Consider the following 15,246-nt stretch of genomic DNA (forward strand, 5'->3'; position numbering starts at 1 on the left):
GTTATAACTGGTCTTCTTTATAGTGATAATATCCTCTTCACCCGTAATGCTTTATTATCGACTACCCTGCGTCTCGTTCAATCACTTAGCCAAGCAGGTTATGATCTCGTGTCTCTCGTACCCTAGTGCATTAACTGAAAATTATAGCGTGGGATTTTTATTTATCTAGAGGCGTCATCGTTAAATTGCAAATTTTGCGAGCCGGGTAAACTCTGCAGTCATTGACAACGTGGCGATAACATATTGCAATGTTGAACGCATCAAATAAGAATGAACTACTCCAATCCAGTTCATCTTTACACGATTTAACATTTGTGTATGCTATAATTGGTTAAGATGGGAGAGAGATACAAAATATTTAATACTCTTCAAGAGAGGATGCCGATTGCCAAAATCATCGGTGCCTGTACATTTCACAAATTCCTATAATTGCCAAAATTACGTCTTTGTACTTTAGCCTTCCAAGTGATGCAATTTTACCGCTAACATTGATTCACTTAGCTTGATCTATATTCATCGGTAGAATAATTATAAGAAAAAAATATTACTCGATGAACGAAAAACATAATAAGGTTTTAGCCCTTAGACGATTGATTCCCAAACGTGGAGCACAATAACTCTTTTCTTTTAATCTTATCAGTTAAGGAAGCTTATTGACGCTGTGAAAATGTACATTCTTATGACAGGTACAGAAAAATATGAAACACAAACATATAAATATAGTTTAAGCGTGTCATTAACCATAGTACAATAAGTAACTATCCAGTAACCATTAGATACATGTTATCATTACGTATAAAAAAATTGTTTTTAAACATCAAAGCCATTTCTAAAACAATGCAATTTTTCATACTGTATCATAATACATCTCAAAAAGTCTTAGTTTCATATAGTTCATGTTTTGTACATATATTGATAGAATATATAGCTATACAAATGAGTACTGACAACTATATAAAAGCAAAATTACTAAACATTTTAGTTATCTATTCATTTTTTGTAAATTTTACTATACTGTGAAAATGACATTTCAACATTATTGAACGTAATCGGAAATTAATGAAAATGACAGTTTCTGAACAGGTACTGAACGTGATCCTTCTTCTAAATACGGAGTATTCTGGAGTTACCGGTCTTATGACAATCGAAGATGTACATCAAAATACGGTTCTTTTGCATCATAATTCAAACCTATTTTATGTAAAATGATAAATAATTAAATCAATCAATATCTCCTTAAAAGTACGGCTAATAAAGCGTTTAAACAGTGTTTAAGTGTTATGTCCCAATTCTTTTCGGTATCTGTTTGAAAAACGGGTGGTTTTTACATCGTCAATAAGTCCCATTAATATAATTGTTTCTCTGAAATATAAGGGTTCAATTAATTTCACTTATTTCTAGGAATAATAATCATGGAAAACAAGTGATTACCCTGTGGATGAACCACAGGATCGGAGAGCGTTTACCCTCGGACGACCATGACATCCATGATTAAGGGGGGATTCTCATGTAACATTAAAAAAATCAATTTTCTTTTTTTTTTATAAATTGATGGTACAACACAAATGTAAAAATATCCTAATAAACTGTAAAGATAACCTGCCAACACATGTTAATAATCTTCAGTTATAAAATGGGTGCTACCGAAATCGCAACGTTTTGTTACCCAATGACTCAATTTTTACAGAAAAAATAAAATATAGAGAAATAGATAAAAGATTGAATTGAGACTGAGGCCACTCTTGAAGGTGCTTTTTTCACAATTACATTTTTCAAACTAGCGGGCAGGATATCTGAAAAACTAATCAACTGATCAACTTCACACGAAGCTCATTCAATTCCTAATACATTTCTCCACAGGATGAACCTCTAATACTAATAGTATTATTTATTTACAACGTTTTTATCGGTATCTTAAAGCCGATTTTTTCCTGAAAAGTGTTCATCATTTTTATTTCAAATGCAAAAAGTTTATGAATTTTATAAATACTCTCGTAGAAATAGGTTCTAACTCAGCGTAAACTTTACAGCTTTATGAAAATATTTTATTTTTGGCATTCTGATGAACGTGACAGGTGCTACATCGCCGGCTGATACTGCTGCCGGAAGTGGCTAATATAATTATATCTTGTTTGGAAATACATAAAGACAATTCAAAGAGAAATATATCTCTTTAAACTTTAATGATGCCTCTTCATATAAAAAAAAAAATTATTCAATAATAGTTTTTTTATAAAATAGTCATGAAAACTGCTGTTTTTTTAGCCGTGTTACACGAGAATCCCCCTTAAGGTCTTCACCGTATGTGTCGGTGATGCGATGACGTACAACTTACCAGGTTGAACTTCGTTCAACTCTATCCCAACATTAGTTAGGGGTGGTACGGGAGCTGGAACACCCTGAGTGGGGCTGCCATTTCCACTCGTGGTGCTAATGGTGGACAGCCTGTGAGGGCTTCCAGTCTGGCAAAGGTGAGAACTCGGCACGGCCCTGTGAGGACTCAGAAGACTCGCGACATTTGGTGCATGAAGAGGAGATCCACCTGGGGTCGAGGCCTGGGAGTGAGACGCGTGTGTATGGGATCCCGTGCTCGGGGAGCGCCTTGCATGGTGTCTCGCGCTGTAATCAGATACGAGCATTTTATTGTATTTTCTACACGGGAATTCCGAATAGCACAGTTTATCGGATGACTTTAGATTTTTCGCCCTTAAGGTGAAGTGAAACACGTCGAGGAACTTGATCGACGTCGATAAAGAAGATTTTTCCAAATGCCTACGTTGGCGACGTTCGTTTTTATATTGATAGCTGTGTAGAATTATATTGGATTTGTACCAAATGGCATCCTCCACCTGTCGTTTTCGTGCAATAAATATAAAAAAATCGAAGTAAAACTCTAGAAATCCTCTGGATTCATGCTTTGTGGGGCTCTAATTGACAGCAAAGGGACCTCCTTCGCCATCTGTGATTTCCAGGTCAATTAAATTTTCACTCCGAGACCTTGTCGCTTTAGCATAGAAGCGCATACAACTCTTTTTTTGCAATTATCCCGTTCAAATGTGAGTTTATCGATTACCAGAGTGTTCTAAATTGTCGTAAAGTTGTCCTGACCCTTTCGTTTCTCATATCAGAGCCTTCGATAATTGTATATTGATCGAAATATGAGAGCTCGACGCCATTTCGGTTCTGGTCTGGGCTAAGTTAAAAAATTTTTTCCAAAAATCAAAATGTTGAACGTGTCAGGACAATTCTTACATGATCAGGAGTGACGTGTCAAACTTTCGGCCAGTTTGGTTTAATACCCTCAAAAAAAAAGGGTTATATTCGAATCGACTGATTTGAAGGGGGTTACACTTCACCTTAAGGGTATTAGACCAAACTGTCCAAAACTTTGACACATCACTCCTGATCATCTAAGAATTGTCCTGACACATTCAAAATTTGGATTTTTGGAAAAAATTTGTTAACTTAGCCCAGACTAAAACCAAAATGGCGTCGAGCCCTCCATATTTCGATCAATATACAATTATCGAAGGCTCTGATATGAGAAACGAAAGGGTCAGAACAATTTTACGACAACTTAGAACACTCTGGTAATCGATAAACTCGCATTTGAACGGGATAAAGACAAAAAAAGTGTTGTATGCGCTTCTGTGCTAAAACGATGGGAATACGAGATCTCGGAGTGAACATTTAATTGACCTGGAAATCACAGATGGCGTAGGGGGTCCCTCTGCAGTTAATTAGGGCCCCAGAAAACATGAATTCAGAGGATTTCTGGACATTTACTTCGATTTCCTGATATTTATTGTACGAAAACAACAGGTGGAGTATGCCATTTGGTACAATATCCAATATAATTCGATACAGCTGTCAATATAAGAACGAACGTCGGCAACGTAGGTATATAGAAAAATCTTCTTTATCGACGTCGATCAAGTTCCTCGTCGTGTTTCACTTCACCTTAATTCAATTGAAATAGTGATCCTTAGGCGAAGACATCAGCCTGACGGTTCTTCTAAAATTATATTACGCTTAATTATCATCTTTATTTCTTCATTATTTCGTTAGCTTTGGACGAGATGACGAGGAACTGCAGTCAACATATGGAGAACGCGATATGAATTAAATACGACCACTTACTAATTGAATTACGCTTCATTCGATGTGATACTTGAAACTATACACCCGTATGTATTTTTCTTTATTTCGGTAAAACTTAAAATAATATGAACCTTTAAGTTTAACAATTTGACCATTTTCACAAGGAAATGTGAAGAAGTTTTGCAATGTTACAACCTACAATAGGTTTTCTAGGAACCATTACAAAGTTAAAAAGTTACGGTACTCGTGGAGTTAATACCCGTACACGTCTTAAAATGATAAAAATCATAAGTATCGCTAAAATTCCCAGTCATGAATTTTCAACATTCTTGGCACGCTACAAGAACGAATTATAGATTTTTTGTTTAGTATCATCAAGTTTTGTTGCATTACTTCGATCTTTGTCGTCGTTTACCGTTTCTATTTTGTATAACGATGTCTTGAGATCGTTTAAAATGTTTAAGATGAGATCTAACGATCCTAATGAAATAATTACAAGTTTCAATGAATGTTCCCTGGTACTATCGATTATTATAGAAAGGTTGAGGGAGGAACATAAAGACTTTCTCTGTAAAATGAGAACTCTCAATTTTTTTTATAGGAAGAAGAATTTTTGCTGTTCCTCCAGGGGTAGCCAACAGTCTGGACAAGGGTTGTACATGCCACGAGCGTGCGTTGGTAAATTGTAGGTAATTATCCGTTTTCCTAACGCGTGGTAAGAGGCGAAAAGGGAACGGGGGGACGAGACACGTGGTTTGATGCACGCGAGATCTTAAGAAGCTTTGTGTCACGCGAGCAAGCGTTGCTGCACATTTACCCTTACCTACGCATGTACTTATCGTCTAATAAACAACACGAATTTAGATTCCATTGACAGCGGTACATTCCCGAGCCAATTTAAATTGTCGTATTCCAAGCGCAAGAATCACTTAAAAAAGAAAAAAAACTTCGTTAAAGCAGGATTAATTTGAACGGGTACGCTGATGACTTAGAAGCATGGATGAAAAATAAATGCAGCCAGTAGACTATGTAGATTTTGAATGCCGTTATAATTTTTCAATAATTAGCAGTTTAATTAATACGTTGAATTGATCGTTGATGCGACTGTAAATAAGGGTATACCGAAGCTTCGGTAGACTGTGCATGGATTAAAAATACCTCTAAACTTGTCACCAATACCCGATTTCATTACTTTTACAGATAAGCTTTTCTTCTTTGAATATTCTTGCAGCACTGAAATAACATTTGATTTATTACCTAGGATTAGACTTTAATAGTGTTTTTTCTTATGTATGTGGCACATACCCACGACCTTCTTAATGTGTCATTCTATTACCGTCAAATGTTGAACATGAACAAACCTTTGAGGTTTATTGTAAAAATATTTTCCTTAGCCAGTATCTTTTAAGATTTCGTTAGTATCGTTTCCTTTACGATTATAATCATGCAACAAACTGATCGTTTTTTTTATACCGAAGATCTGATTAGATGTCTGCAAGTATGGGTATTTAGTGTTTGTTATGTTTAGGAAGGGACCACGTTTGCAAAAGGATGTAAAAACCGTTTAAAGAGGGTCCATTTCAAGGAAAGCATACAAGGAGAAGGAAACTCTTTACCTTGACTGCCTCCTAGGGGTCAGGGGTGAACCGTGGCTGATTTGACCAAGATTTAGAGCAGTGCTTCCGTTGACTCGACAAGTGTCTACCCTCTTTCTCGGTGGGTCAGCTTCCGGTTGTCCCGTGGATCCTCTTATCCCTCCCCTCATCACCTCGAGCTCGTCTTCGCAGGCAGGTCTTCTTCTTTTCCTCTCCAGGAGGAGGAAATAAATGACCTTCTCCGTATTGTGGCTAGTTTAAAAAGGTACACTTAGAATGTATGTACAGAATACTGTTACATATCTCACATATCTCTTGTAAAGACAACGTGATGATATCAAAACATCATTATCAACTCTGTCTGCGATGACCAAGGGGGTATTCACTCAAAAAATTATGTACTTTAACGCTCGAAATCATGTGCAAGTCCCTGGAAATCTCCGAAACACTCGCAATTTTAAGGCCGAACATCACTTGTTACCGAATCACATTGTTGTCTATCATCTGAAATCAAAGGCAATCTGCTCTCAAAGAAGGAAATCGTTTTCCCTGATTTCCAAGTGAATAGCCCCTCGGCGATGACAGCTTTTGTAAATGGTATGTACGCAGATGTAAGTAATACCGATGATACATCAAATTAATGAAATGATTCCGGCACCGGCAGGTAACCAGGATACCCTGATAATGCCACAACAAAATCGATTGAATTAATCTTAAATTTTCTTGCAAATTATTCTAACTCCGAGCGGAGGGCTTTTCTAATCGCGACATGTATAAGATAACGTTACGTTTGCGAACGCTCACTTCGGACTAAGAAGCTCTTGTATGAGTTTGTCACGTTCCTTGAAACACCCTAAACTGGCGATGGCTTGCAACACGTCAGGATCAATTGCGTCTACGGACGGAATGACGTGTGTTTGCACTACGTCCATCATCGAGAGCTCCAGTTCCAATTCACCCTTCCCAGCTGCGGTTACCCATATATGCCTGTTGATTTCTGCCAGCTAAAAATATCGTTCGGGTATAAAAAGATGCACTCATCTCAGAGATTTGTTTCGAGATCATGACAAACGAAATGAATCAATTTATCACGACCATAGCCTAGGTGGCATGTCAGTCTAAACAGTCAAAATATGGGTCATATTTTAGAATTTTGTATCTTGAAACAAATTATGTTCTTGAAGTATTCATTTTATTTTCATTAATTTTATAATGTAAAAATTAAGCGAGTGGTAGGCGTTGGCGTAGAGCGAGCCGAAAGCACACTTGACGATGAGGAACACAAAGTGAATATGGGCTTACCAAAAAAAAAAAAGGTCAGACTGATTCTTAGAAACTGATAGTAGAAGCTCTTTCTGTGGATCCAAAATATTAAACAAAAATTTATCCATGAAACTGCGGCTACTGAAAATTGACTTTTAAATTTTCCACAAAATGTTCGGTCTGTCTTCTATTATTATTTAATAAGGAATCATAAAACGTATAATACGTGATCATTAGACAGGGCTGAACGTATTTTAGAATTTTGTTTGGTAGTTTGAATTAAATCGGCTAACCAGTTTTCGAATTCTCATTCTCATTGACTTCAAAAACTGTTTTGAGAGAAACGAGTTTAAAGTTTGAGAACTAATCACCACGGAAATAGTAAATTGTCTTGCGGGTGCTTGCTAAAGAGGCTTGCGGCAATAAATATGCCGAAAATTTATTGTCAGTGTAAACGCAATATCAAATTGCTTCGACCACCATTAAAATAGTTCGTATATACGAGGATTGTTTGCTTATTTCAAATCCAAGTGACTTGCTTTGCTCGATTGCACCCTGCGCCTCTCTTCCATTTTAATTCTCAACCTCCGTCATTTTTCAAAACGTTGATTTTAAATTTTCAAATGATGTTCTCAAGACTTCACATTATCAAAAGGTATAATAAAAAGAAATCGATTTTTTTCATCGATCTAGACTGACGTACTCCCTTTAACCGCACTTACCGTCAGTCTCCTATCAGGGTTAACCTCTATCATCCCCCTAAGTAGACTCTGGCAATCAGGCGGCACGAAATGCGGTATATGAAACACCCCACGTTTTACTTTTTCCAAAAGTTGCCTGAGATTGTCGTCGTCGAAAGGTAGCGCTCCCACAAGGAGGGCGTAAAGGATCACTCCGCATGACCAGACGTCCGCTTTCCTCCCGTCGTATTTTTCACCCTGGAAATAGTGAAACCGATGAAATATTTCATAGAGCGAACATTGCTACGAAAAACATTTTAATAAAAATTCAAGATAGGGCACTATATTCCTGCCATAGAATCAAATGTATTTATTGTCTTTAATAAAGATGAGCTTTTACTGGCCCCAAGTACTTTTATTAGGGTGAACTAATTAAATGTACCTAAATTGAACATGCAATATCCCGTATGCATCATCGTACGCGATCCTTGTATCGACGGCAATAATGGATAGTAATGTCATTACGACACTAATGGCGCCGTAAGAGCGTTTATCGCGTTGTACAAAGCTCAGTAGCTTAACGCAATGTCGGATGTGAATTAATAGCCGTATGAACCGATTTCCCGAAGAGAAACTTCATTAGCAGTCGCTAACAAAGTGTAGCGCGTTCCGAAGTACGGAAACTCGTGTTTCTGAAAGCTCCGCGCGAGTTCTCGAGTAGCAAAGTGTACCATTCGTGAAATTGCTCGTTAAATCTTGCAACTTTTAACATCAATGGTTCAACATCTTTGACTCGGTGATTTTGGCATATGCTAATATTACATTTCTTACATGCTACATCTGTTCAAATTACTTTCAAGAACGATCCACAGATTCGTTTGATCAACGAAGTTCCTGATTGAATTCGATTTGTCTTGCATCATCGAGTCGTAATTTAAGGAATATATGTATGTTGTCCGATCTGAAAAGTAATGTCATGAATGTGCGTACTTTCTAACTTATTAGACAAATATCCACCAAGATGAGAGTGATTGAAGTTTCGTGCTTCAAATCCGAGTTTGCAAATGTCGGAAGCTCGATGGTTGCACTCTCTACAACTTTAAAGGTCGATTTACACACGTGTCTGATCCGTTTCAATCAGGTCAGCCTAGTTTCTAGACCGTTCCAGCAGCTTCAGACCGCGACTATTTAAGGTCGATATACACACGTCCGATCCGTTCCGCATCGCTTCAATTCATTATCCGGACCGATCCGGCAGCTTTAGGACGCGTCTCTAGGACAGTCTATACCTATCCGACAGGCATCTTGTGCTACATCAAGGCCCCGGCAAAGCATCAGTTTTGCGATCACCTTAAGGTGATGTGAAAGTGGCTGCACAGAGGTTTCATTTATGAAACTTTTCTCTGAACTGGGTGTATCGAATCGTTTCAAAGTTTACAGCGTGAATATGGAGGCTATAAGGATCGTCTTGACACCCATGGAATTTTAATTATTTAAAAATATGTTTATAAGTATTTCATAAATTTTTTATTAAAAACGAAATTTCATGGGTGTCAGGACCTTCCTTATATGTGACCTTCCTTACATGATTTCATTTTCATTTAGTTTACTGAAAATGCAAGAGTTAACTTTTCTCATTAAAAGCTCAAAGTCCTCGGAATGTATCAATTGCACCGAAACTTGAAACTGCATAAGATAGACTGGTTATTACATCTGATACAATTTAGACCTACGAATTTTGAAACTAACAGTCATTGGAAAAAGATGGAGAAAATAAAAACCATTAATTAATCCATAGTCTTGATTTTTTCTTTACGTAATTTAAAATCCATTAGAAACATAAATTCACTCAGCAGTATTGCATTCATAAAAAGTAGAATCTTAAATACTTAAAATTTAATGATACAATTTATAACGATAATTTATATAAAACTCTTTTTTTAGCGCCAAGGGCAAAGGTTGAAGAGAATATAATAAGAAGAATGGGATTGTTCAAAATAATGACGAAAAGTTTATTGTAACACGTTTAAGTATGATGCATTGTCATTTAATAAAAAGACGTCAAGTGATTCCTTACCGAGTACTACTTGGCGGGTCCGTCTTTTGTTGAAAAGAAATTTCTTTTAATGAGTTAAATATCCGTCTGTAGACAGGATGACCTTAAAAGTACAGCATTTTCGTTATCTTTAAGCTGTATTAACATAACTTCAAATCGTTGCAAATAGGTAGTACAGAGATATTAATTATCAAGTGCAAGCGCAACTCAAAAGACTGAAAAGGTGTGTTAGGATTCTGTGAGATGATAATTTATAAACAAGTTATCAAAGGTCAGTCTTAACAAATATCTGCTGAATTTCAGTATCGTGAAAGCTTTAGAACGGACCCTTCACGTAGTTCCCAATAAGGAATCATTTAACGTCTTTTTATTAGATGACAATTTAAATGTAAAGAAATAGCAGAAGCACAAAAAAGAGCGGAGGAGTTATCAAAATCTGTAAATATAGAAAAGAAAATAACGGAGAGATATCAGATCGTATAAGAAGCAGACAACTAGTGACTTGGCTTTGTAATATGATTGCAATACGTTTTGAATCTAGGAGAATTTAGAAACATAACGTAGAATTCATGCTGTAAGCTTGTACTCGGCGAGTACTATTACACAAAGTGTTTTTAGCGGGAATATTAATTTATTACGATGCGAATTGTTCCACCATATCCTAGAGAGCTTACTGGTTTAGCGTAATGTCAAATATGAATTAATAGTCGCACGAGGAAGTCTTTCGAAGAAGAACTTCATCAACAGTTGGTAGCAGAGCGCAGCGTGCCCTAAAGTGCGGAAATTTGCGGTTCCGGAAGTTCCACATGAGTTCTCCAGCAGGTAAGTATAGTGTTCGTGAAATTGCTCGTTAAACCTCGTAAGTTTTAGCATTAATCAGATTCGACGTTATTATGGGCTACGTGTTAGACTTTATTATACGTTACTTATAAGATGTGTCGTTACATCGGAATATAACATCCGAATGGAGGAAGCGTTTCGGTGATAACGGATGGAGAGTTTCGGAGGACGAAGTTTCGAACTTCATTTGAACTTGTCTTGTATTATCAAGGGGCAATTCGAAAGATACATATAATGCAGTTTGATCCGGATGCAGTGACAGGTACGTACACGCCTTCCTCGTTTATCAGACACGACGTCGTACAAGTTAGAAAGGATTGAAGTTTCGAGCCTCGACCTAGAGTTCGCACATCTCGGAAGCTCTATGTACTCTATGTACGTCCTTACCCTAATGACTTCAGGGCAGGCGTAGTGAGGAGAACCGCAACTTGTCTCCAACATGGATCCAGCAGGCTGCAGGGATGCCATTCCGAAATCCGCTATTTTTATGTTGTTCTTCTCATCCAACAGCAGGTTTTCAGGTTTCAAATCTCTATGACTAAAATATGAATAGAAAACACGATGACATTGACGCATTTCACAGATAAATTAAATCATTTCTCAATAAAATCCTCCTATACAGGATGTGAAATTTGAAGGAAAAAATGATTCATTTAACCCTCCGTAACCCAATTTTTATTCAAATCAAGAAAGGTCTGAGTTAACGTACTATTTGCAAATAGTAACCTTCTGGTAGTATCCATTTGTTTTTAAATCTACAATCTATATAGATTTTTCTAAATTGAAATGTTTTTCAATTCATCATTTATAAACAAACCCCTTGGTTAGAAAGGGGCCGTACAATAGTGAGATGTTTTACAAAGTCTTGCCGGAAAAATAAGACTTAAAAAATATCGACATACGAATATGTGTCTTCAAAGTCACATGGCGTTATAGAGGGTTAATGTGATTTTTATGAAATTATCATTTAATACATTTTTAATTTAAGAGACTTTTCACTAATTTTTAATGAAGTAACACTTATATGTGTACATTTTCTTTTCTCGAATCGAAATTTTCGATCAGTGTTTCGGGTGAAGTAATTCAATTTGGTAAGTGAATAGGTAAGCGAAAGCTCGAAGCTTTCAAACAGTGATTTTCCATGCAGGTGCTCTTTAGGGAGATGTTCCTGTAGTGGGACTTGGTACGGAGAAGCTTTTGGTAAGCTCTTATGCAAATGGGCGGCGACACTAACGCGAGAAGAGCTCGTTCGTAATTTATCTACTAACAATGCTTATCGCGAGACGACCAAACGAGCCATTATGGCCAAAACAAATGGCTTTATGCGATTAATGACAATAGTTTTCAGCATACGATTCTCACCTACTTACTCTTGAAATGCAATCTAGTTTCTAACTTCGTGTTATTACTCTTTTGCCTCGATCAATTTTACGAACAACAAAGCTCACTACAGACAGATGAACCAAAGAGTGCTACGAATAACATAAATAGCTATAAATAATAAAACTAGATAAATACTGGTTAATGGTTAATGAATATTCTCATCTTCCTATCTATCACGGGAATATAAAACCGTGCAAAGTAAAAACCATTCAGGCCAACGAGAGATCTAAAAGTTAAAATATAAAACGTATTAAACCACTAAAAATGAATAATCTTATAGATTTAAACAATTTTAATCTACCGAGTATAATGTCCTATTTACGTCTGTTAGCAGAGGTGGATTTGATGGCATCCATTTGAAGTCCATGATTTGCAGAGCAAGGCAAATAATAGTTCATAATTCAAATCCACCAAGAACCGGAGTAGTTAAAAAAGAATTAATTTTGTTCTCGATGATCAAAGTACTTGTAGTTGTGATTGAAAATTACAAGGTAAGTAGGTGAATCGAAAAACTGGCCAATCGCTCAAACTGTCGAGGCGCCCCTGTTCCTCTTGACAACTTTGACCCTAGAAATTGTAACAGTTACCCTTCTCTCCGAAATTTCAACCCCTTAATGACGAAGAGGCTTCCGAGCGGTCACTTAAGCTCGGGAAACTCTAAAGCGAGAAATAATCTAATTACAGAGATCGACCGATCGCCGCCGGTAATGGTCCCCACCGAAAGCCAATTATTAGTCGATCTTCTCTCGCCTTTCGGCAGTTCCGATACAATTACTCCACCACGAAAAGCATAAAGAGCGAAATGGCTCGCGAAATTCACGTCCTGACGTCGTTAAAACTTTTCAACCAGCGTGGACCCAGGAAGACGAGCTTTCATCGAGAGCCCGCTTTCGTCGGAGTTAAGCTTCGTTAATTCGTGAGACATTTAATGGAGAATTCAGAATGCTGGGAAAGGTCAGAGAAAATAAAGAAGTCTTCCGTCAACGTTCGGGCAAACTGCAGATCCCCCGGATTAATTAGATTAAGGTGAAGTGAAACCCCCTTCAAATCAGTCGATTCGAATACTACTTTTTTTAAGGGCGTTTTTTTAACCAGCGTGGACCCAGGAAGACGAGCTTTCATCGAGAGCCCGCTTTCTTCGGAGTTAAGCTTCGTTAATTCGTGAGACATTTAATGGAGAATTCAGAATGCTGGGAAAGGTCAGAGAAAATAAAGAAGTTTTCCGTCAACGTTCGGGCAAACTGCAGATCCTCCGGATTAATTAGATTAAGGTGAAGTGAAACCCCCTTCAAATCAGTCGATTCGAATACAACACTTTTTTTAAGGGTATTAGACCAAACTGTCCGATACTTTGACACATCACTCCTGATCATCTAAGAATTGTCCTGACACATTCAAAATTTGGATTTTTGGAAAAAAATGTTTAACTTAGCCTAGACCAGAACCAAAATGGCGTCGAGCTCTCATATTTCAATCAATATACAATTATCGAAGGCTCTGATATGAGAAACGAAAGGGTCAGGAGAATTTTACGACAATTTAGAACACTCTGGTAATCGATAAACTCGCATTTGAACGAGATAAAGGTAAAAAAGTGTTGTATGCGCTCTATGCTAAAACGATGGGAATACGTGGTCTTGGCGTGAAAATTTAATTGAACTGGAAATCACAGATGGCGCAGGGTGTCCCCCTGCAGTTAATTAGGGCACCAGAAAGCATGAATCCAGAGGATTTCTGGAGTTTTACAGTGATTTCTTGATATTTATTGTACGAACACGACAGGTGGAGTATGCCAATTGGTACAATATCCAATATAATTCGACACAGCTGTCAATATAAAAACCAACGTCGGCAACGTAGGCATTTAGAAAAATCTTCTTTATTGACGTCGATCAAGTTACTCGACGTGTTTCACTTCACCTTAAATACTCATTTTAACTTATTCCAGGGGCTTAAGGCTCCCCAATCAATGCCGATTAGCAGATTTTGTAATGTATCGCATTTGTTACTCATATTTTCTGGAAATTGACCATTAAGTTCTTGACACGTATCACACATAACGGTACCCATAAGCATGACCTACCACATTGTCGAACGTAAGACGCCATTTTAAAACGCACGAGCATTCAAAAAATTCCACAAGCTTGACATTTTTATGGGTATGACACGAAATTGTATAAAGGTATCTTCTCATCCGCCGCTGAACATTCAATTTTAGGGTCAAATGGGTCACGTGACAGCAAAAGATGCTAGCTAGTTTGTAGTCATGTAAAGGGACGTAGGGTCTTTGTGCATCAAACTATCAAAAACCTTTCTGGACCAGTAAAGACATAAACCCACGCACTGTATTGTTTTGATCTTGCTCTAAAATAATACGATATGTCGTTCGCAAACAAATACTCTAAGTGCTTCAATGAGGATAGAATAATTATTTGTAAGAGAAAAATATTGAAGAGGGGAAAGAAAAATGGTAGCATTATTTACTTTGCTGGGATTCACAAAAGAAAAATGTGGCATTACAGTCAAAAGCATTAATGAATAGAATCGGCACTTCAATTACGTAATAAATATGGATTTTTACCATCACTTTGTTAGTCAACTTCCAAGTTTCAAAAAACTGCAATTCTTGCAGCATTAACGCTGAAGTTAGGAATACTGAACTTTCTTTTTTTTGACGCTAGTATCAAGGGAAAGTCACGTGACTACATATAACGCTAAAATGGAGTATCCACGAATTGGTACCTTAAAGATGTTATGAAAGGGACAACCCTTAGAATCATCTATATATATCAAAACATCGAAATATTTATAAAACTTTTCTTCAAACTGGGTGCACTGAATAATTAAAAATTTTAACACGTGATTGTGGAGACCTAATAAACCTAATAAAAGTCTTGAAACTCACGAAATTTAATTTTTGAACAAACCTTTTTTTGGTTCTTGTCCAGGATAAATACATAATATTTTGTCGAAAAATGTAATTTCACGAGTTTCAAGATCTTCATTAAGACCTCCATAATCACGTGTTAAAGTTTCAAATTACTCGGTGCACCCAGTTTGGAGGGAAGTGTTATAAATAGTTTGAATTTTCGATATATATGTATATATATATATGACACTTTCATAACACCTTAAACAGATACAACGTCAAGTATCGAAGTCGAGCCTACTTGAGTCCAAAGTTTCGAGGTTTTCACTAATTTAGTGTCAAGAGCGTCTGTTTACAGAAACTTTGCAATTAAAAATGATTGCCTGTTAGCGGGTCTCCTAGTCTTTGTCTCATTAAAAGCATCATATTTTGTATATTATTCTGCATAACTATTGTTGC

General features: G+C 36.9%; 1 protein-coding gene across 1 annotated transcript in view; it reads right to left on the bottom strand.

Moving 5' to 3' along the window:
- LOC105694662 (serine/threonine-protein kinase BRSK2) overlaps nt 1-15,246 on the bottom strand; it is an 87,353-nt gene that overhangs the window by 14,605 nt on the left and 57,502 nt on the right. Inside the window, exons 4-8 of the mRNA XM_012415533.1 lie at nt 10,923-11,073; nt 7,682-7,897; nt 6,501-6,700; nt 5,718-5,948; nt 2,336-2,619 (exon numbers count right to left, since the gene is read on the bottom strand). Of these exons, the coding sequence (XP_012270956.1) occupies nt 2,336-2,619; nt 5,718-5,948; nt 6,501-6,700; nt 7,682-7,897; nt 10,923-11,073 (1,082 nt within the window). The remainder of the gene's footprint in view (nt 1-2,335; nt 2,620-5,717; nt 5,949-6,500; nt 6,701-7,681; nt 7,898-10,922; nt 11,074-15,246) is intronic.

This window comes from Orussus abietinus, unplaced genomic scaffold (assembly GCF_000612105.2).
Source record: "Orussus abietinus isolate OABI.00-Male unplaced genomic scaffold, Oabi_2.0 scaffold137, whole genome shotgun sequence".
In the NCBI taxonomy this organism is placed as follows: domain Eukaryota; kingdom Metazoa; phylum Arthropoda; class Insecta; order Hymenoptera; family Orussidae; genus Orussus; species Orussus abietinus.